General features: G+C 41.6%; 1 protein-coding gene across 6 annotated transcripts in view; it reads left to right on the plus strand.

The window, feature by feature from the left end:
- Positions 1–24591, plus strand: part of Sox6 (SRY-box transcription factor 6) — a 379352-nt gene that overhangs the window by 338516 nt on the left and 16245 nt on the right. For all 6 annotated transcript variants that reach the window (XM_055627453.1, XM_055627455.1, XM_055627457.1 and 3 more), the window contains one exon: positions 21995–22228. In XM_055627453.1, the coding sequence (XP_055483428.1) occupies positions 21995–22228 (234 nt within the window). The remainder of the gene's footprint in view (positions 1–21994; positions 22229–24591) is intronic.

Below are 24591 nucleotides of genomic sequence, written 5' to 3' on the forward strand. Positions count from 1 at the left end.
TGTAGCACAGACATGGTAGCTGGCCCGGTGGTCTCCGGTTGGGTGCATCTCAGTCTCCTGGGAAGCTGAATTGTGGAGTGCCTAATTTGGCTATATAGCGTGAACTAAGCAATCTCCACCACTTTGGGGGATTTCGTCTGTTCATTTGGCTATGGACCAGGAGTTGCAGTGCTCTGTCATTTGACCCTTGCTCTGCCGGCACGTCCATCTGATTTCTTAACTATATATTAGCTATATATAGTGAGTTGCCTCTCAGAAATGCTGCTAATCAAGTTGATGAGATTGTGTGAATGGAGCTATCAACCATTGTAAAAAGATAAAAATCGTAACAGCAAAGAAAAATCTACAGACGGATTGTGAAAATCCCACTCAATACCCACATTGTCTAGATTCAAATACATTTTCCTAGTTACTTATTTTTTTAGCAAACACTTATCTAGTGCTCATATGCCAGAGGAGCTGATATTTTTATAGCCTTTTCTCATATAATCTTTAGATACTCTGTGAAGAAGTCATTACTATTGTTCTTGTTGTTGTTATAGGGTCTTATTATGTAGCCCAGGCTGGCCTTAAACACATGACTTTCCTACCTCGGTCTCCCAAATACTATCTATATTCCACAACACCTAGCTGATATTATTTTTTTTCTCCATTTTACAGGTTAAAAGATTGAGGCTGAAAAAAATTTAAATAACTTTCTGTAGGCTACAATGCCAGTAGTGATAGACTTAAAATTGGATAGAAAATTCGGGTTCTAGCTTCCATACCATACCTTTGTACAGCCCAGATAATTGTAATGCCTTCATTTTTCTGGACAGACTTGTGACCTTCCTCAGTATGGCCCATTTCCTCTCCCCTAAATATAGCTGGTCATGCCATACATCAGTTCTCATGTTACCCCACCACACGGAGCAGCATGCTGATGAGTGTAACAGTAGACAGGCTGTGGTGGCCCAGGAGCTTACGGAGCGTGTGAAAACCTCCCTTCAGAAGCTTGCCCAGAGTTGCCATTGAGACCTCATGTGCCTCTGGGGGACTGTGAGTTCATGAATGGAATCGAGTTACCTGCACTAATATGGACAGCAGTGCAGTGCCTTTGTGAAGACTTGTGGGATGGGGAGCAGCCTTCTGCTGACTCCAGGCTAGTTCCTGGCATCTGTTCAAGCCGGAGCTGATTGCAAATCCTGCTGGAGTTACAGTTCATATTAAAGTCAGGATAGTTATCAGGTACACAAAATATTCTTTCTGTACTGCTTGAAGATTGGAAAGGGGCTGGAGTGTCAGAGTAACAACACTCAAGAGTATGGACTCAGCCACCAAGCCCATGGTCCAACAAAACAATGAGCCAACATTTCTTGAGTGTCTGTGGAGTGCCAGTCCACTGAACTAGATGTTGGGTAAACCGTGGGAAGTTAAAATAGTAGTGCCCTTCAGCATCTGGAGCTTATGGTCTAGTGAGGGAATACAAGATTCAAAGAGAAGTCTAAGCATATGGCAGTGGTACTTTATCATCACTGAGAACAAAACTCCAAGAGACATACTTTGTGGTCCTCTACCAAACACTCACAAGATAAGCTCTTTAAAGGGCCTGTGCTGAAAGGGGAGCTATGCCTCAAGTTTAAGAGATCACCTTTTTTCACCCATGCGTGATCAATTCCCTCTAGCCGTTGGAACAGCCACCTCAAAGGGCTCTGCTCTCCTAGCAGGTCTCATCCCTCCCATGGGGCTTCTTAAGTATAAAAGTAAGTTAACCAGAAGACCGGTCCTTCCCGGTCCTTCCCTAGCCATGCTTCCCAGGGCAGTGCCTGCCAGCCATGAAAAGGATGGTATTTCTTAGTAAGCAGCTTGAAGGCCTGCCTCACAGCCCCGGGCATGAAGGAAGCAAAGAAGAGGTCGCCAAGAGAGGCAGCTGTGCACGTGTATTAGCCACTCATCAAAATCAAATGACAAAACCATAAGCAAGGAAAACAGAAATTAGAAATATAAAAGGCAAATGTCTTCAAAATTTTATTTTTAAAGTCCAGCTGTTATTTGGCTTGAATGTGACAAGACAGCATTTCTTGTTCACCACGATATTTATAAAGCTACAACTTCACTGGTGCTGGGGACTTAGGAAGCATGCTTAAGGTCCTGTTATGTTTAGAAGCTGATGAAGACTTAACTTGTATTGAGTCCACACAACATTTTAACATCACTCTAGGACATGTAAGAAAGGGAAGATTTGATTAGTTGGGTTTGTGACCATGTATTAAAAATGACAAACTCACAAGCAGCTGTTGACTTCCTGTGTGGTGTCTTTCTCGGCTCTTTAGGCAAGAGTTCACTTCTTACCCGAGTCCTGCTAATTTCAGAGTTGCACTGTGTGACAGAAAGATCCCTGGCTTGGTTACTGGGAGGTTTGGAATAAAGCTCCTTTACTCAGTGACTGGAAACAAGTGACTGCTGCCTCCAGCACGAGTGTCTTTATATTTTAAAGGAGGCGTGTTGGATTTAATTATCTCCGAGTTTCCTTCCAATCCCATGGTTGTTGTAAGGGTCTTCAGAAAACAGACTCTGTTTCTAGTGAGAAATATGATATATCCACATGACGCTCAGTCAGTTCCATTTAAGTTTTCCTTTTCAGAGAAAAAGAGAACAATGCCTTGGAGGATCTATTTCTGCCACTTGCTGGAGTGAGCTTTCATGTTCTTTGTGCTTTACTGTTTATTAATGAAACAGCACTTCTGCAGTACTTGTTACCCTTCATAGACAAGCTTCTCTCTCCCTGTGCATGACCCCTCTTCCCCCTCCCTATCTCCTACACTCTCTCCCTCCCTCCCCTCCTCTTCTTTCTATGTTTCTCTCCTCCCTTCTTCCCCCCTCTTTTTTTCTCCCCTCCTTCCCTCTCACTTTATCTTTTAAACCTGTGGTTTTGCACTGCTTTACAGTATGTTTTGTATAAGAAACATTGCTTTTCTCAAATTTTCACCTTCAGTTACTGTTCCCTAGCCTTGGAGGTATCTTCCCCTCATTTGCCTGTGAGGAACAGCGGGATCTGAACCTGTAATTCAGGGACAAGCTTGAAGGTGATTACCTTTGGCTCGTTGTTGTAACCTGCATTGGCATTGTACCAGTGTGTTGTCCTCCCTGAGTTAGACACTCACATGGATTTGATGGGAATGGGTATTTCCACTCCAGGGACTCCCTGGATAGGTCTCTGGCTGCCAGGAGCTTCTATAACTTCCCACTTGGTGAACTTGCATCACAGCAAAAGCTGCCTTTCTTAAAACAACTTTTCCTCCTCCTTCCCATCACCTTCTCTTCATCCCCCTCCTCCTCCCTTTGGAACCTCTGGTTGCCCCAGAGTCTTATATTTTAGGTTGGTTTTCTCTGTCATCAGTTTAAGCTCTCTGCTTATGGAAGTAGAAGGCTGCAGAATTTCCTTCAAAATGTACCAGTTAATGATTCTTCTTTTGAGGCAGTCCCACTTCCCCTAGGGTCTATCCTCTGAAGCCTCTGACACTTTCTCCTTACCCTTGCCTTTGGATCCTTACTCCTACAGGGAAAGGAAGCTTGCTCCCATGATACAGGGCCCATCAGGGGTGCCAGAAGAAACTGTAGCCTAATCTGAAGTGGGATTCAAATGCTATGGCTTGTGCCTTGGAGTGTGAGGGTCATTGAGTCAAGCCCAACAGAGTACAGTACTTTACCTTTCAACCACAAATCCTCAGATGCAGGTTCAGCTGAGCAGTCCCTTCTTCTGGTCCCCAGAGAAGGGAGGCCTTAGCTTATTCAGATGTTCGCAGTGGTAGGAAACTGACCTGCTCTTGAAAGACTTGCTGTAATTTTCTCAGTTCTCTGCTAATAACTTATAGGCTCATGTAAGTCTGTTTCCTTTGAACTTCTACCCAAATGTCTAGCAGGACTTCTAGACTTTAAGGGAATAAAACTTAGGATCTTGCTGGATACTATCCTCCCTTCACCCATCACATGTCCGCTCCAGAACTCAAAGTCTTGTATTCCTGCTGTTTCCTTCCGGGAAGTCATTTTCTCCTCCTGTTTTTTCTAACCCTTGAGTCGGGAGGTTGATACAGAGAAGGGCTCTAAATTTTCCTCACTCCTCAAGTTCACCTGAGAAAGTTTACAAGGCTTTGGGTGTTTTATATACCCATATAGGTATCTAAAAAAGCTTTATGAATTAAGCATTTATTCATAATAAATCATAAAGAAATGTGCTTTAAAATAATTATTTGGTATAAATATAATTTTATCATGTATTAAAGACAAAAGCAAATTTGTAGCTAATGAAATAGCCATGCTTGTTTATATCTACATGAGGCATTAGATCTCAGCTGTATATGTGGTGGTGTAGGAGGTTGGCATCTTCAGCATTTTTCAGAGTTGATTGGTACTTTGATTTTATATTTATCAATGCTGAGAAATCCCCTTTACCTAAATACATTGTACAAAATGACAGAAGCATGTTTAGGTCCATTTCAGAAATTTTTAGAAATTGCCCCAATCTCAAGATAAAATTCAATTTAGTGATATTTATGAAACTCAAGTCAGCATCTCAAATGGCAATTTTTAAAACCAATTTTTCTAATGCAATGCAGCCCATAGCCACACCATTTGGTGCTAACATGTTGACAGATGATGGTAGGTAGATAATAAAAACCTTTGTTTTCTATAATAAAGCCATATGTTTCTGTTAAGAACATAAGACTGTAAGTACAGTGACTGCACCCTGATTCATGGTGGTCAGTCACCTCAGAGCTGAGCGGAAGCATGAAGCAGCACTCTTCGCGGCCAGTGCTGCGATGTGCCTTACAGTGTAGGCCAGACAGCCTGTGCTCAGAGCCTAGGCTGTAGCGAGGTCACAGTGCTGTGCTTCCAGAGACTCTTCGGATCTGTCACGTGCTTGATTTTTAATAACTCACCATGTGTGTTCAGGAACCTCTTACTGTTGCTGCCTTCGCCCTGACTTCTATGTTTGTCTGGCTGGCCCTGTGTGGGTGCTGACCCAGAGCTGAAGAATTAGTGATCTCATAGAGATGGTTTCTAGTGACAGGGCTGTTGGTTTCTTTAACTCTCTAATTTTACTGCCTCGTAACTGGACTCAGCCTTAATGCAGCTGGATTGTAGCAAGTATCAGTCAGGCACTGTGTGATCTTGTCATTTGTTGGTCTGTTTTTGCTGTAGTGAAGACTGAACACTGAGCCTTGCCCATGCCAGGCAAGTGATCTACCACCCAGTATAAACATTTAGATCAATGAAATTTTTAGTAGAAATATGCCAGAGCTGGGTTGTCTTCTCAGAAGAGTATCCATCTAGTAGAACATGCACCAGGAATAAAGAGTGAAGAGTTATTACTATAAGCAGAAAAGACTAAAATGAGTCAGAAAGAGTATTAGCCAGGACTGTGTCAGGCCTATGCATCTGGCCCTGTTTTGGCTTCCTGAAGCCACATGCCCCAGCATCTCAGAGATCCTTCTCAGAGACCCTGTAGGCAGAAGAACCTTAAGAAACCTGTAGGCTGGTATCTGAGGCCAGGCTAGGAAGTGAGGGAGGCCTGAGATGTGGCAGAGATGAGTAACAGCTGTGAAGGCTGAGAGACCTGCAGAGTTCACAGAGCCCTTGGCTCTGGGCTAACTGTTGTATAAGTATCACAAAAATGTATTTTACTGTGGATATAAACCGTTTTAGAGGCTCCTGTGCAGCAGCTTATATCAGCTCTATATATAAAGTGCAGGGCTCTTAAACAAGCAAATAAACTTCCCTTTCAGAAATATATTTGCTGTGTCTTAAAAGCTCCCAAATAACTTTTAATGTTGGGAGAAAACAATTTCCATTGAACTCTTCAAGTGATAGACTGGCCTGATGGGGCAAGAGAGCGAAATGTCAAGAGGTTTGTGTAACTACATCACAAATACTTTACAAGGTGAACTCAGCTTGTTTCCTACAGTCGCAGAGGCTGAAAGTCCAGTCGAAGGCCTGTCCCTCTGAGAGGAGCTGAGCCCCATCCACCGGCCGGTTTCTCTGCAGACTGTACTATAAAGATGTACCAGCCACAATGTATACCATCACACACACACACACCCCCGCACACACACCCCACCCACACACAAATGCTCTTTAGTCAGAATGCCCTTATCCAGAGTGAGATATCCCTGTCTGTGCTATTACTACCTCACAGAGTGGTCCCCAGCTCTACAGCAACGAAATGTCACAGATTAATACCTCTTACCTTGAAAATCAGACTGCCTCCCCAGCCATGGGCCTGTCAGCTTCATGTAAACCAATCTACTAGAGTGATCATATTCACAGAGGTCTATCTGACACGTGCACAGACTGGGTAGCTCTTGAAGTGTGATCTTCATTTAGGTCCCTGTCCCAGAGTCTTTCTCTCCTGGCAGCAAGAGCTACTTGGCTTTCCATAAGCAGGCTGTAACATTCAGCCCAAGCTTAGATTGGTGGGATTCAAAAAGCATGAAGTCAATTCTGAATGCTCTTGAAATTTTCTCTGCTTAAGATCTGGATTGAATGCAAAACCAACCTTTTAGCCTAATTGGCTCCTTTCATTTAAAAAGTGTTTGGAACACTTTTTTTTTTTTTTAAAGAGCAAGCAACTATAAATGCCTCCTTGCTTTCCTGTTAGTGACTTAATCATTTTTTCTTCATCCTATTTTTACTATCCTCTTCTAGACACCTTATATCCTCCCATTCTATGTTTTCTGGTTGCTTGTACCCACTACCTGACACATGTCTTTCACTCTGTGGAGTTGGTTCTCAGTAGACTGGATTGAAACCAGCTCTTTCCAATCAGAATCTGTGCCTATATAGAACCTCACAACCCCCAGTTTAACTCATAGTGGTCCTTGCACAGCTCCAGGCACTTGACCTGGGGTGGCTGTGGGGGTGAAAATATGAATATGAGTTAACGAAGCTGGGCTCAGAACTGGGCTCTATGATGGAAAAGCCTTAGCACTGCGTAAGCTCTATGTGCTTATCACATACCTTGAGCAGAGATCAGGGATACTGCATACAGATGAACAAGAAGCCGGGGTTAATACATACAGAAAAGGAAGCAAGTAGAATTATTGCAGGTAGATAAACAAGGAGGTAGGGCTTATAGCTTGTAGCTTGATCAAAGAGACTGGTTTAGCTAATCTTGGTAGGAGCAGTCTCTGTAAGAGAGCAATCTTCAGGCAGGAAACACGCTGTGGGAGAAAGCTACCATGGTCATTTTCTGTCCACGCTATCAACATCCACACACAGACCAGAGAAAAGCCTTGCGAACCCTCTGAGCCTCACCCCAGAAAGGGTGCTTTACCATTTTCTCAAGTGTCTGAGGCTATGATCCTTGACATGACGATGCCATGTCAAATAAAACACATTCATTCAGGATTTTACTAACTCAGAGCCCTCTCTACTATCCCACATGTAAGAAAGGATTAAATATATGTATATGTATATATATGTACACTATGTGTGTGTATGTGTATATATATGTACACTATGTGTGTGTATATACATACACACATATATATACATACACACACACCTAGTGCACATATACACCAAAGTGTTTCTCAAAGAACTGCTTATATACCTAGGATTCCATGGCAAGCACACACAAGAGGTAAAGCAGCCTGCCATATTCCACATTCAAGCATGTCTTTGGGGACAGAAAAGAAAGTGGCAGTTAGAAGAGCAAGGTCCAGTGCTTGTAGACAGCACAAAGTCGAAAGGCTGAGAGAAATATGGCTGGAAATAAGCCTAGAGTAGACAAGTAGAAAGCCAGGGGACACTCAGCTGACAGAATAATACAAACAGAGAGTAAAGCAGGTGGGAAGCTTCAGAAGGTAGTCCTCCCTCTCACCTGGGTCCTCGTCTGGCCCAGTGCAAAGCCTCACTCCTGCTTATACTCCATTCATATTCACTGACTTGAATACCTTTCTGGAAGTAGCTGGACTCCCTGCTGCAGAGGGCCTTGAGTGTCAGGCTGAGGAATTTGGACTCTGTCATCAAATAGACTCAGTCATTAACCTTTAATTGTTAAAGAGTGACACAGATCCAAGAAGCTGAGAGTAAGGGGCAACAGAAGGAAGGGCCTTAGAACTCAGCTAGCTCCATTATTCCCCTTTCATCTTTACCTTCTTTGCACTGGGCATGTTCAGCTGAGTGTCTTTCCATGCTAAGTCATAAGAAAGCTGAGCAGGTGTTTTCTGGGTTTTTATGGGGATCTGCCGAAAAGAACTGCTGTTGGGCCCTCACTTAGAAGAGTGAATTTTCCAATTGTTTTTGTCCAGTGGACACTTGAAACATCCTACACATGCTGCCCCAAGTTAGGCTGTGGTGCCAGAGAGATTGCACAGTAAAATGTCAGTGTGTGACTGTGTTGTCAACAGGTATGTTTAGGATTCATTCATAAAAAGTAACTCTGAGATACAGTTAGTGTCTCCAGTAAATTTAATATAGGCTTACTTTCATGGCAGAGAAATCCACTCCTTGTTCTTCAGGAAGGTGGGTCCTGCCTGAGGACAAGGTAAAGCAGGGTAACAACAGTTTTGTGCTGAATAGTTGCAGCCACATAGAGTGGAAGATAGAAAGGCAATTCTTCTCTATTTGTGTTTTATAGTCAATAACCTCAATCCCTTGTCACTCCATTGGGTTCTTCATGAAAAAAACTGATGTCTAGGTTCATATGATAGCAGTCTCTTCCAGGACCAGGGGGTAGAGCTCAGTTGTTTGCATACACACCTATGACACAGGATGACCCAGGAACCAAGGCTTCAAGCTTCTTCATCTACGGTGAGTGCTGGTGATGGTACACCCCTGTGACTCTCGCTCTTAAGAGGCGGAAGTGGGAGGATTAGCTGCTTAGTGAGTTTAAGGCCAGCTTGGGTCACTTGAGAGACTATCTTAAAAAAAAAAAATCTGTTTTTCATTTTTTTTTTGTTTTTTTTTTTTTTTTTTTTCTGGCTCAGTATTCACGTATGGAAACCTGATGTGAGGGGGAGACAGGAGGGAAATGACCTTGGTTCAAATTTATGTATATTAACTGTATTTTAGCTTTCATCTCACAGATACTTTGAAAACATGCTTAACTTTAGCTTCATTCTTGCTTCCAGCTAATTTGTGACTTTGTTTTTAACCATCCAAAGAACAGAACACAAAATCTAGAAAGCATCCATCAGATATGAAGAGAGTCCATAAAGAAGACAGATAGGTGTCGCTTAGACCACCTGCTCTGCCCTTGCAGAACTAGAATGAACACCTCTGCCCCTCCGATGCTGCTGCTGCTGCTGCAGGTTTTAAGGGGTCCACTCTCTGTGGTGGAAATTTACGTGCATTCCCATTCCTTCCTCAACTAAAATAATGCAATGTAGAAATTTTTAACTCTTTTATATGGGGAGATGAAATTATATTCAAGAGAAATAACTCATTTATCTAAGACAGATTAAATGTATAATTCAAACTCAGACTTACTGAAATACATACATAACATTTTAGCCATACTGTTTCCAAGTTTTCTCCAAAAGAACTGACTAAACCAATGACTTCTGTTGGAACAGCTTTTCCTATGATTTTCATTAAAAATCAAGAAAAAAAACTTTTTAAAAATCTCTACTTTTTAACACTTTGAACCATACAGATATCAGACCCATTTAATTGCTCCGTCAAAGTTCCAGGATGAAGACACTCAGTGGATCTTGCAATTGGAGTCACTTCTCTGAGCCGTTGAGCCCCCTCTTTCTCATACCCATTACCTACCCCAGCTTTGAAAACAATATGAACATTCTGACGTCTAAAGACTCCTAGAACAAATGATACAGAATGAAGCACAGAAGAGAGAAGGCTCTTAAGTTCACTGCTAGGTGTTTGTGGAGTTAAACACAGAGGTGGCTGAGACAATTCAGACATTAATGTCGATGGCAAGCATGTTGGGGCCAGTAACATTGGCGCTGCCTGTGTGATTTTTGTTATTTACTAACTGTGAGACTCAGGAGCCATTTGACCTCTCATTTTCCTCATGTGGAACAATAAAGTGTGTATTAAATGGTCTTATTATCACTTTTAAGTACGAGTTCTCTGAGTTTATGAGGATGTTTTGCCCTAATCTTATGCTATTCAAAGAAGGTCACAGTGTGGTTTTATGAGTTCATACATGCATCAGTTTACATATTTACACCCACTGTAAATATGCACTGGCAAGAGCCTTCAGAATTAATACTCTCTAAAAGCTCAGACCTTCTTATTCTCCTTTCTTGTCCTGGAACTGGCAGGGTAACATATGAGAACTGCTCGGTGTGGCAAGTCAAAAGAAGTAGCAAAAGGAGAAATGGCAATGTGCACATCTCAAACAACTGTAGGCCTGTGTTTTTTCCATTGCAGCTCTTCTTACAAGACGTGTAACAGCATATAAGAAATCAAATGGGACTTAATTACAGTCCAACTGCAGAAAGTCCCGGATGCCAGGGAAACACACTGTAGAAGATAGTGTCTTCTGCTGTCTCAGTATGTGTTTCAGCATTTACTTTGTGGCTGACTGTTCTGGTCCCTGGGCCAGCCTATGGCTAGGACATCATGCATTCACAGAATTTGGAGAAGGTGGGCATGTATAACTGAATAAATTAGGGTAAACATCAGGTTAAAAGTAGGAATAAGGCATAGATACCTCCTATTAGATCCCAGAATGCTTAGTCCAACCTGGCCAGACTTCCATGGGATGATGAACCATCCTTAAAACATGTCTTCAGAGAGTGATTGCAAGATGAGCATGCCATTGAAGGAATATGTGAATGTTCCACCCTGCCATTAATTATATTTCTGTGAAGGTTAAAGTATTCAAACCTGAAAAGAATAGGAATCAGAAGGCTCGATTTTAAAGTAATCTGGCAGAGACCTGGAAGGCTGAGGCAATCAGCAAAGAGAGAGTTGAAAAGATGGATCAAGTAATGTCTTGTTTATAAGCTTTTCTTTGCCTTGGTTTGTGCTTCATTTTATATAGAGTTTGTGCTGGGAACAAGAGATTGGTGAAGCCAGGAGCTGCTGAGCTGCGTGAATTATTTAGTCTACCAGCATCCAGAAGCCTCTGTGTCCTCCATGGGCCCCTGCTTTTACCAGAGGTGGTTCCCCTGAAGTCCTCGGAAGCCAAAACCTCTTATTGTCTTAGTTCATCCCATGCAGTCTCTAGTTCATCTTAAATGTTGCTTTTCACCTGGCCTCACTGACACATGAGCTCTCCTTGAGCTATACATGGCAACAGATAAGTGGAATATTCCGTGCTCTGTGCTACTTTCAGGTCATTAAAATAGAGAAGCTCAGAAGTCATTCCAGCTGCCATGGGAATCTGTAGCTGAAACAAACTAAAGGACTATGTTCAGCTATCTATATAAAGTAAATATAATATGAGAATTAAAAAAAAAATTAAGCCAAAACCCAGAGCAGGAGACTGCTGGCCACTGGTGAGAATTCCCTTCATTTTGCAAAGCCACGGGCCACATGCACCAGCTCACCACAGAGTCATTAAGCCTTTTTAAGCTCAGATGAAAAACATTAACAAATACCACAAAAGGCTTTAGTATAGCCCCCTTTGTTCACTCACATATGGCACTTTATAACTCCTGCGCCACTCTGCTCGTGTGTTTGTTTAAGCTGCCTCCATCAGGCTGGGCCTGAAAGAACAAAAGACATCTTGAGCAATCCTTAGCAGGAAATGGGCTAATCTAAACATGGTTTGTGACACTTTAAGTAGAATAGAAAGCAAGAGGGATTGATTAGCCATTAATGTCCAATTGGCTCCATATGGATGTCGCAATAATAAAGCCTTTTTCAGAGCAGTAGCCAAGTTATTGAATTAGAGTCTATGTTTCCTCAGAGTTGACCTTAGGGAATTCCCTTTTGGTTCTTCTTGTTAATCTTTTAAAATGAAGGGAGTTTGTAATAGAAAAACAGAGAAGCGCTATCTTCAGCAACACTCTCATAACCCTGAAATCAGGGGATGCCTTAACCTTTTAATCCCTGCTGTAATTTCAGTCCTCCGTGCTTTCTGAGGGTGTGCTCTCATCATAGGGATGGGCCAGCATTTTAGTCCATGGTTAAGGGAATGAGCTTCATACCCTGCAACAGACTTCGTGGACATACTTAGCTGTGCAAGGAAGAGCATCCTACAGGGAGAAATTTACATTCCAGCTGGAGAATGGTGGCTCTAAAATTGAGTTTTGTTCAAATTTCTCCATAGTGATTTGGGAACTTAAACCTAGAGGAAGTGTTCTAGGTTGAAAGTTGGCAGACCTGAGTTCTAGGTGTGGCTCTACTTCTTGATAATATGGTAGAGGCTGGTGAGCACAGAGAATGGTCACAGAATCTTCGAGTGTTGGTCCAATGGCTCTCTACCTTCATATCCATTTCAGAGTGTTGTGAGGAGGACTGGGGATTATGTAGTTAGTGAAAGCACTTTGTAAATGTAGCTTTGTTCACAATTAGATAGCCTGGAGCGTGACCTCTGGCTTAGTCTATTAGAAAGCTAAGTTGCTTCCTAAAGGATCATTTTGGAATGGCGACTTATTAATTGCTTCCAGAGTATTCAGTGAGGCTTTTGCTTCATAGTATAGACAAGTTCTATAGTTGAAGTGAATGCAGAGTGTTTGTTACAGTGGAATTGTAGAATCCTGGGATGAAAACAGGGACATGAAAATGTATTGGTGGTCTTTCCTACATTGGCAAGTAAGTGAAGAATTAATGCCTTAGGCAAAGGACCACAGACCCCACATCCTCCTCTTCTACACTGTCAGTTCTTAGTTTTTCACCAGTCTCTAGCTCAGAAGAGCAATCATCTACCTACTATATGTGCCTTCCTCAAGTCAGTTCCCCAACAGCAGGCAGTGTTACTAGTCTTCCCAGTTAAGGCCTGGCCTGTGGCTCAGTGGTGAAGCACTTGCCTGGCACACTGCAAAAGTAAACACACACACACACACACACACACACACACATACACACACACACATACACACACCTAACTGATGGTCTGTCTATAAAAGATGCAGGGACAAGCTATGCCCTGCAGGCCTGGCAGTCTGCTTCTCAGACATGATGAGCATGTTGCATGTTGCTTCCCTCACGATGAAGGCTTTCTCAGCCACAGAATGTGTTTCCTCCTAAGCTAACCACTAGGAGAGCCAACTCCTTTCCCCTTTTTACTTTCTTTTGTTTTAAACAAGAAGAAATCAAATTTTAATTGCAATCAGCATTCTTGCAATGAAAGTAAGTTAACATTCTGACAGTAAGCAGGAACAGAAGCTAGCAAAGGGCTCTCCTGATTGGAGCTAGCTAGCTGTCAACAATAGCAAGCTGGCTCTCTACCGCAGCCATTTGGATTTGGTGGGATGAGCATAGTCAACAAACTGAATGCGAGTTTTAACTCTTCCTGATATTCTGTGCCCCTCCCAGAATCCCTTTCTCATGTCCCTCCTAGAATTACTTTCTCATCTGTGCTTTTACTTTTAGTGTGCTTGTCTTCGTTATCCCTACTAACCACAGTAGAGACTGTCACATGGATCAGGTAACTCTAATGTCCCATAGAGAGAAATCCTCATTTTAACTATGACAGAGCAGTCTGAAATGTTGAGATTGTGTGCTTTCCTAAGGCAGGTGCTACCTCCATTTATTCATAAGCAACCAATGATAGCTCTTTGTCCCTTCCTAATGATGATGTTGTTGTTGTTGTTGTTGTTGTTGTTATTATTATTATTATTGAACAAGAATGTCTTTGAATTAGTCAGACCTGAAAGTACCACATGTTTCTCAGGACTCCTGAGAAAAATGTGCAGAAAAAGTCATCTTATAGGTTGGTTGGATTTTCATTTTAAAATTTTATTGCTTTTATTTTTAATTAAGCAGATTTTAAAACAGTTTTCATTGGGGAGTATCCTATTGTATGCATACTTTATTCATTTTCCAATTACTTCAAGTCTATTATTACTACAACTTTAATGATGTTTGTAAATATATATATATATATTTTTAGACAGAAATTTTAATTTATTTTGGAGAAGCACTTGGGAGTAAGTGATACTGCTGTATTATAGAATAAACTGCCAGGAAATTATTTACTGATTCACATTTCTGCTAGTTGGCCCTATGCTTGCCAACATTTCATTTCTAATCCATTGTAACAAATGTGAGATGAGATCTCATTGTGGTTTTAATTTGCATTTTCCTGATAATTAATTACACAGAATAGCTTTTCCTGCCTTCCTTGGCTATATCTTGTTTTATAAACTGTTTGTCTTTAGCCTTTTAAAAAATTAGATGTTTACTTTTATCCATTTGTTTTTTTAAGGCATGAAAGGATGATTTTGGCTCTCAGAGAGTGCAGTTTGTGGGAGAGCATGGCAGGAGGAGTGTGAGATGGCTGGCCACTGTGTCTGCCATCAGGAAGCAGAGAGAGATGAGTGCTCTAACTCTGTGTTTAGGTGGCTGTTATCTATATATTCTAGCTTGGAAATCAGGTACATGCATTGAGTCATTCTTTACATCTGGGTATTTATTTATTTATTTATTTATTTATTTATTTATTTATTTATTTATTTATTGTCTTCTGAGACAGGGTCTCTGTTGCCCAGCTGACATGGAACCCATTATGTAGCCTATCCAGGCCTGGCATTCCTGATGATTCTCTTTCTACAACATCCTATGAGTGACAGGCATCCACCGATAGGGGTCCCATATTCCACGATGACTCCTCGTGAATGGAGCTTTTATTTTGATGTGGCTCAGTTTGTTATTTTTCTTATGAGCTGAGAGCTGTGCCCCATTTCGAGCCTCTCTAAACTCCAAAGTCACTCTAAAATATATTGCTCTGTATTTTGTGTGAAGTGTTATAATTTTAACTTTTGATTTTAAGTCATAACTCATCTCAAATTAATTGTTGAGTGTGGGATGAGAGGTCAAAGCTTACTTTTTAAATTTATTTATTCCCTGGCTTAGTGCTAGTTGTTGAAAGACTGAATTCTCATCGTAGGCTGCTGTGGTTTCTACTAAGTTCTGTTAAGTTTTCCAGTTTTCCCTGCTTTGCTTTTTATGTGATTTTTGAAACCTCCTGTCAATATCTACAAGAAACTCTTTAAGGAATGAAGAAATTCAGGAAGTACTGATAATTTAAGATGTTGACTTTCTTGCTTCACAAACATGGTTTGTTCTTGATTTATTTAGGCTTTTCGATAGTCCAAAATGCACTGATAGTCTAAATGAATTGCTTTCAGTGTAGATATTTTGAACACTTTTTTGGGTTGAATTTAGTGTTTTAGCGCCTGATATTATATATATATAATTTTTTGAGACAGGGTTCCATTGTGTAGCCTGTAATTCACTGTGTAGACGAGGTTATCCTCAAACTGAGGAAGCTCTAACTTCCTTTATTTCCTAAATTCTGGGATTAAAGGCTTGTGTCACCACACCTGGCTCCTTTTTTTTTTTTTTTTTTTTAGTGATTTTGATTGTTTACTGCCAATGCATAGATATGTGCTTGATTTCTGTGTTATTTGTTATCACAATACTGAAAAATTCACTTATTCTGGTAATAAGTAAATTGGCTTTGCAAATGCCTTAGAATTTTCTTTACAAACAGTGGGACTACCTACAAACAGTTAGTGGTACGCCTTTTCTCTAACCTGTGTGCTTCTGCTGTATGTTGACTAATGGCAGGGAACAGTGGCTGTTGAGTGTAGCCTTAGCTGTAGGTTTCTTAAATGCATTGAACAGAATGAGAAAGCTCTCTGCACTTTTGCCTTCTTCCATCATCCTGAAAGCATATTTGTCGGGGCTACTTTCTGAATCTGTGTTGTTGGTCATGTTTTCCCCTTTGTTCTATTAATACAATAAGGGAGGTATATTGTATAAGTTTTAAGTTGTAAACTAATCTTACATTCCTGGGGTTTAAAACTCAACTTAAAGGCAATTGCCTTGTTGATTGGCAAGTGTTCCTTCTTCCTCTGTCTTGTGTCTGTGATGATGACTGTCATCGTTCTCTTATGTGTTGGAAATTTCCTGGTGAATCCATTTCACTAGGGAAAAAATAGGACTAGATTTGTGTGTGTGTGGGGGGGGGGTTCTGGCTTATAACTTGAAATTTCTTACTCAGCTATCAATCTTTCAAGGTATTTGTTCATTTCATCAAAGTTGTCAGATTGATTAAAATTTAGTCATTGATAGTATCTCTTTGTTGTCTTTTTAATTTGAATAGGACCAACAGTGAAATTCCCTTTTACAATGTAAATAATGATTTTTTTTCCCTCTGTTGATTAGTCTGAAATAGGGATGCCAATTTTATTTAATTTTTTCAAATTACTGTCTTTGCTTTTTTAAAAGTATCTTTATTGTGTCATTTTTCTATTTAATTGGCTTTTATTCTGAAAAATCTTTGAGTTAAAATTTATTTTTTATCCTATTTTTTTAACATGACTTCTAATGTTACAGGCTTAGGTCAGATAATCTCAATCTTAAAAACATCCTCAGTGCTTTCTTCCTCTCGGCCTCCCTTGTATTAAGAGCCTCCCTCTGCAAGGCAGCTGGCTTGTCAGCTCTGTGTCTAGTTTGTTTCTGAAGGTGTCAGAATCTGTGATTGTTCTTCTCTTTAGCAACTTAGTTCCATTTACTCTCCCAGTCTCCTGAGCTAATGTGCTTTTGCTGTATCATATTTAATCTTTTTACTATTCCTATGTTGTAAAACTTGACAGGTCTTAGCCTTTTGCCTGTGGAATTAATTCAGGGTTCAGGGCTGGAAGCCATAGCCTGCCTTCTGACATTGTAAGCAACATTGACAGACTTTCTGTCTGAATTCTGGCCGTACATTCACATTTGGAAGTATCTTCATGGGGAGACACCGAAAAAATAGGATTTCACCACATGAAATTTCTTTCCTCCTCGGACAAAGTGCTCTGCAGTTTCTTCTTGACTCTGATGGTTCTCTGGTATCTTCAGACTGCTGCCCAGAGTTTCAAGTGTTTATCTCTTTCAGGTTTGGTCTGATAAAAACTGTCAGCTACTACTAGATGCCACGGTAGATTTGTTTTTACAATAGTCCTTTCATTCATTCTGACAAAACATAAGTTTTAAAGGCCTTTCAGAAAGTGAGTGAGTATCCTTATGTGGGTTCACAGTTAATCACTGAGACCGTTTGGTGGTATTCACTCATTTAGCTTTGGCTTTGATCTCCTCTAGAATACATTTGTTCTCCTCAGTTTAAATACCTTAAAGGCTTCTGAGGTTAGCATTTAAGGTGCTTAGCAATCCAGCTCTGCTTATTTTTCTAATTTGACCTGTTAATACTTCTCTCCCTTCTCCATGAGCCCAAGTCAATGCCCAAATCTCCCTGTACTCCTGTTGTGAGCCTATGTCTTTATTCACGCTGACTCCCTAGGCCATTTTCACACTGTGCACACTGAATCTTACCCTTCTTTAAAGGTTCAAGCAGCACTTTGTCCCTGAAGCCTCCCTATGATGCACTTCTGTGCACCCCAAGGATGCTGATATTTTCTCTTACCATTTGCAATGTTCTAAAATCACCTTTGTTAACACTGATGTATGATTTTAACTATGTGTCACTCCCCTACCCAAACAACCCCCATAAAAATTCTAGTACATGTTTTATTTACCTTTTTGGAGACCTATCTCAGTGCTTTCAATACAGTGAAAATTTGGGTGTTTGCTAAATTAATGCATAGGGATGATTACCAAGCACAGTATAGAATTTCCCAAAATTTCTTCCTTCCAAAAATTTTGTATATGCACAAACCCACACTGAACAGTCACTCACCCAGGCAGCCCCTGGGATCTACCCAGGAAGGGCCCTTCTATAGGATTAGTTCAGGACCATTGCCATAGGCTGTGATGGTGAAATGGGCCTCTTAACAACCCACCTGAAAAAACTCGGTTTTCTGTCTTCTCTAAATCACTCACTTCACAGTTTCCTAAGGAAATCTTTGTCTTGGCAGCTTCTATCCTCTCCCTACAGATTCCTTTGTTTACCTGAAACTTTGTGTTTACACAGTCTTCTCTGGAGGAGAAGAATAAATTAACTAACCTAAGCTCCCTGGTGCAGGGACCGGTAGATAGTAGGAGGTCTCAGTAGATAGAGGTCTTCAGCATCCTGGTAGGTCCTGCTGTCTTCTAAGCCTTCAGTAGCTGTCCTTGGGGCTCGCTGATGCTGGTGGGTAAAGATTCTGAGGTCAGCAGGAAAGCTGTGGTCCCCAGATGCATTGCTGTGAGTCTATACACCTTCTAGCTACTCTCTATGGGACCTCCTTGACATCACAAACCAGTCCCTCATGCAACTGAACGATTCACTACCAGAATCTTGTGTTGGATTCTGACATAAGAATTCTTTCTCTGCTTTGTTCAAGACTAAAACTAAAGCTCAAACGATAGATGAGTTGCCATCTTACAATATTAAAAAAAAAAAAAAAAAGAATAAGATACTGAGAGATGTTTCCTACCAAAAGATTCAGCCCAAGAAGTCTTTTTTGGAACATATGTTTCTGCATAGTGAACTGGAGATCACTTCATAGAAGCTGTATAAGGTGCAGCCAGTGCAAAACATGAAAATCCAAGATGCCCTCTGCACACTCCAGTGGAGCACATGTGGTACACAGCCTAGTACTGTGTTTTCTCTACCAACCTAAACATGGATCTGGGCACTGTAAGGTCTGGGAAAGGACGTCTCCTCTCTAGGATATTAGCAGTAGTGAGTCCAGAGTGAGGGGCCAGTTTTCATGTGCAGTGTAAGCTTGCTGGTACTTGCCATCGTTTGATGGTCTAATTAAGAAAGAGTGACAACCCACACATTTGTGTAGTTGCATCAGAGTACTTCACATATGGAAGACAGGAGAGAAAGGGTATGAAAACGAGGAAGAGGAAGCCAAGGAGAAGGAAGAGTTGGGGAGTCAGGCAAACACATGTGTCTAGCTGTGGCTTGCAACAGCACCTGGGCACAGCAGATTTGCAATGTTCCATATTAAAGTCACAGCTGCAGTTAACATTGGTCAGATATCAGATCCAACTCGTGGTCCTAAGCTTTGGTCTCCTTGGATAATTCTGTTTTTTCCAAAATCTTGGTTATCCCTAAGAACTATTCTAACATTATTCCCATTTTAAGATGTCCCTTCCATTGTCAGATCATTCCTTCTGGAAGAGAAAAGAGGTGACAAGAAAAAGAGAGGGGGGAAGGGGGAGAGAAGGAGAAGGTCAGTACCTCTATCCTCAAGTATTGCTCATCTCTACTTTCCACTTTGCAGTATGCACTGTGCTTCAGTGTTTGGGTCTGGACTCATCCTTGAAGCCCTAAAGCTCTCTGGGGCTGATGTAGGTGGTGCCTACTGCTGGGGAGGACAAGGGAAGACTTTGGTGGGGGGAGAAGCTAACCTATGTCTCTTGCAAGATGCAGAATACCGTAGAACTCCTATAGAGGAGAACAAGCTAAGGCTGTGTAATAGCCCAGGGGAGGGGAAAGTGAAGAGAGAGAGAAGAGAGACAGAAGGGAGAGAGAACTGGGCACACATCTGGAAGAATCAGTATCAGTAGTGTTGTGTGGAATATATAGAATGTCTCTCTGGACTAAATTCTAAAATCTCACTATGACTTCTGTCAGTCTGTGGGTGGGGAAAGTGTCCTGTGGCCCCATGAAGTGACATTGCAAAGGGAGAAATGAGAGACCAGCTGTGGCTAGTAGAGAGGAAGCTATAGCAGCAAAAGAAGGTCCTGGATGTGAATCACCTGTGGCATAATAGTTAACTTAGAATAATACTGCAGTGTTTTCACATCTGACATTCTCCACAAGCCTGTCTTCTTTCTGTGTACACATGCCAGTGTATAAATTGCTGCATCCATGTCAGCTGTAAAGTAATGGCACCAAGGGCACCATAAATTACCGCAGTGATCCTCAGGAGAAGACACTGTCGTATCTGAATGAGTGTTTCACTTCCAGAGTAATGCATGCCTTCATCTGGCCCAGCAGTCAGCATATTGCCCCATGTTGATGGATATTGTCAGCTGGAAGCTACACTGCATTTCACTGCACAATAAACATGGCTGTCAAATCCACATAAAGTGAAATCAATTTATCCTGTATGGTCAGTGCATTTTAAATGAAATTAATGTACTGTGGGTATGGTGGCAAAAGGTAGCATATTAGTTATGCATCTTGGGATCTGAGCCTTTCTGAGTAAGGCATCATTCTGTCTAGTGGGCTTGAGGAAGTGCTGTTTATAAAATGTGTGTTATTTTTTTCATAATGTTTAGAAAGTGGTCTCACTGCCCTCTTTCATGTTGAGGGAAAAATTAATAATATTAGCCAAATTTCATCCTCTTATCCTGTCTTTTGTCTGTAGTAAATGATGACCATATTTTCCAAATAATAGCACCTCTTAATGTCCTAATTTATTACCGACTTTGACACAAACAAATTGCTCCTTAAGCAAGGTATCTGGAAATAGGACAGAAGGGCCAAAGATTGATGGGATGGGTTGCTCCTGCAGAACTCCACTGCCTGCGCTGAATGGATTGTTCTAGAAAATGGAGTGTTGGTTTTCATGCATAATGAACTTTGAGGGGCAGGATTTCTAGCTTGTGTGGTAGGAGCACTGGCTGAGGCCATCAACTGTACCCACTTCATGTTTTGCCATAGAAGTTCTCACTCTACATAGACATATTCAATAGTCAAGACAAAACAAAGCTCGTATCAGTGTGTCACACTCATGACAAAGCAAGAGCCTCATCGGCTCATCCATTTAACACACTTTATTAATCAGAATTCTGTGTGCAGATACATCACTGGATCCAAGGAATACAGCTTCAAGCAAACCACAGTCCTCTGCTCTCAAGGAGCTGTCCATCCTGTCCTAGTAAGCTAGGTCTTCAGAGCCTGTCAAAGATGAGAAGTGTAGATGTAGATTCATAAATGATAAGGCCACCCTTTCAATCAACAGAAACACGCAGGAGGACCCTTGGGACAAGTGTTTTTTAGTCTACTATTTTTGGATATGAATGGAAGACCAGTTACATTTGACGTAATGGATACTTACTGTGTTCTTTGGGAATTACAATATACAAGTATGAGAATAAGAGTCTCTAACTTTAGGGATTTCACATTCCAGGGATGGAGTGGAAAGTGCAGAAGGAGACAGTCACATAAACAGTGATTACTTCTGGGCATGAGCCTGGAGGCCAGAGGAGCCAGAGCATCCTCCTCCTCATGATTGCTCTTGTAGCCTGAATGCCCTGGCTAGTTGCCTTTCATCCCTCCCTCACTTACCCGCTGATTCTAGTTAGTTCTTCCAGAATCACCTGAGATGTGATGTCTCCCAGGATGTACAGGCTGATGGACCATCCTGCTGTGTATTCTCTTGGTGCTCTGCTAATTCCAGTTCTACAGAATTGTCCACATTGTCCACCATGTCATAATGGTCTGCCTCCCTGCACTGTGAGCTTCTTGAAGGCTTTTTTCACCTTTCTGTCCCTAGTCCATAAGCTCTCCTCATAAGTGATTGCTGGGTGAATACATTTCATTGAATTAATTCATTCCTGAAACAGCAGCAGTTGAACAGGACTTGAAGGATAGTAGGGCTAGCAGGGAGGAGTACAAGGCCTCCAGGATGAAACACCATGAAGGGACAGATTTTTCAAAATGATTGATAAGATTTTGCTTTAGAAGGAAGGCATTACATCAGGAGAGTCCACCATACCATAGCCCTAGTCTTATTTTCTTACCGCCTACAACTGACTGTAGTGTGTGATGTAGGGACAGAACAACACACAAAACATGAAATCAGTTCAGCCTACTCTCTCTGACAGTGTCAGCAAGTTCTGAGAAACATCGTCTAAAACTGTCTGTTTCAGAAAAGTCCCTTAGAACAGAAGACGGACCTGGGGACAGCAGTGGAGCCAGGCAGAAAAGTGTGAAATGCCCTAATAATAATGCTTTCCGCATCTTGTTCTTCCTGCCCTCACATTACAGGAAGCAAAGCGATGAATGGCTCTGCAGCTAAACTACAGCAGTATTATTGTTGGCCAACAGGAGGCGCCACTGTGGCTGAAGCACGCGTCTACAGGGATGCCCGCGGCCGTGCCAGCAGCGAGCCTCACATCAAGCGACCAATGAATGCGTTCATGGTTTGGGCAAAGGATGAAAGGAGGAAAATTCTTCAGGCCTTCCCTGACATGCATAACTCCAACATTAGCAAAATCTTAGGCAAGTGCTGCAGCCCAGCTGGCGCTGATCTTTTACCCTATGAGGAGGGTGGGGTGGGTGTAAGGGTGTGAAGCCAGAGCAGAAGTGACCTCCTAAGGGGCCAAGTGAAACTAAACCGATGGCCTACAGCAGCCTTGGCCATTTTCTCTCGAAGTGCTACCACACGACAGTTCTGGTGAAGTTTTATCTACTAAAACAAGGCCTATAAACTTTCTTCCTGGACAGAACTATCACCAGGGTTAGCCTGGCTAAAACTTAGTTTAATGCCAAGGTTCTTAGAATGATGTGCTTACGTTGTAAATTTAGCAACTATTGAGTGAGGCCGCAGAACTCACGGGGACAGGCTATGTAGGGCTCTAACCCTGGCGTTTTAAATCTCTGTTTTTTCAAGGCAGCCCTGCAAACACAAACCTCAAAGCCCAGGTTCACATGGCCCACAGGCAGAATTCACCAAATACTAGGGGTGCCCCCCCAATGGCGTGAAATTCATGGGTGTGGAGCAATGCCTCTAATGATAACTTGAAGACTTGTAAAACAAAGCTACACTTAATCTTACACTGTATGCCTAGTTCAAATTTCATAGCCATGAGCTGAACTGCAGCCTCAGGGCAGAGCCCGACTTTGCCAGCGCTGTCCTTCACGTTCCCAGGCTTAAATTCTAGTCCATCAGGGTAAGCCTGCCTAGCACAGATTACACAGTTTGGAACTGTTGTGCTCAACATGTTGAACATATTTTATTCAACATATGGCATTACAGTCAACATGTTTCCTCTTTTGAGAGAAGAAACACAGACAGCCCTGTTCAGTTTAAGCTGCCACTGTGGAACAGAACCCCAAGGAGCCGCGCAAGATGCTGGAAAGCACCAGGCTTAAACTGTGGCTTTAATTCTTTAAATGTTTTGTTCAAGAGCAATAAATATTTAACCTGAGTAAATACCAGTGATCTGGGCACACACAAATACACGTGTTTTGTCACAAAATAAATGATTTAACTTGATTCTGAGACGTTTTGAGGCAGGAGCTTATAAGAAAATTTAAAACATACTTTGGACCAAATAGAGGTGGAGCATGGAAATATAGCCTTTTTACTTTTTATTTTTTACTTTTGAATTTTAAAGTAAATGTTAAATGTCACTCCCATTTAGAGAAATTTCTATTTTAAGGTTTCAGAGATAGGCAGAAGGGTGACATTCTCTTCTTAATTTAAATACCCCTTAAGCTAAAATGTTCCTAATGGTCAGAAAATATCTACATATATTTTTTTTTCCTAAATTCAAAAACATAGAAAAGAAGTCAGTGTTACTCAAGCCTCACAGCTGCTGATGACTTTGTTTCTTGCCCTCTCGGTAGCAGCATTTGTAAGCTTTCAGATGGGCACAGACACCCTCTGTTTGCATCTTGGCAGCCTTGAAAAATCTCTATTATTGATATGTATCCTGTGAAAATATTATGAGAAACATAAAAAGTATATTCATTAAATGTAAACCATTATGCATGAGCATTTCACATTTCCAGGGTGCCAGGAATCCTAACCTGGGGCCCTGCGCTGCTGGCAGCCGGCATAACAAGCTGATTGGCATAGCCGATGGATCTGCACAACTTCATGCAACCACCAGGAAAGGACAGGCATGCTGTGAGAGCAAACCAGGGTATTGCTGGCTACTGAGACTATTTGTACAACCTTGCCATTTGTTTACGTGTGAAAAATCGCCACTGAAGAACTGCTAACATTCAGTCTGCACAGCTGTGACCACTTTATCCACCAGACACAAAAAAATGCAATTCAATACATGTGAAAAAACACATCCCTTCTCTGTCAAGTGTTTAGATAATTCTTTGTAAACAATATTAGAGAAGGAGATACTTTTCCTTCTTCCTGTATAAACCATACTTTAAAAAAAAAACTGCTTTTATTGGTTCATCTTTGAATGATCATTTATCGAAACTTGAGAGTGGGGCTTGTGACTCCAGCTACACCTCCTCCACAGCTACAACCTCTTAAGGAGAGCTGTGTCATCCTGGAGGTGATGGTGCACAGGGTAGGTGCACAGTATATGTGTAAGAATGCTAGCATTTGCTAAAGATGCTGGAGTGTGGGAGAAATTCCAATTTCTGAGAGCAAGAAAAGCTCCCTGAGAATGCTGCCTGTCAAGCATGCCTTGAAAATGTATGCTGTTTAACCCTCTGGGGGAGGGAGGGGGAGGGAGGTTAGGAAAGAGAGGCAGAGACTGAGAGACAGGTAGGCAGGGAAGCTCTTGATTACAGCAGCAAAGCCCTTTTAAAAGTGCACAGTGGGCCTGGCGAGATGTCTCAGACGGTAAAGGTACTTGTCTCACAAGTCTGGTGACCTAAGTTCAATCCTC

The sequence above is a fragment of the Psammomys obesus genome, unplaced genomic scaffold, assembly GCF_907164565.1.
Source record: "Psammomys obesus unplaced genomic scaffold, mPsaObe1.curated_primary_1811, whole genome shotgun sequence".
Taxonomy (NCBI): Eukaryota; Metazoa; Chordata; class Mammalia; order Rodentia; family Muridae; genus Psammomys; species Psammomys obesus.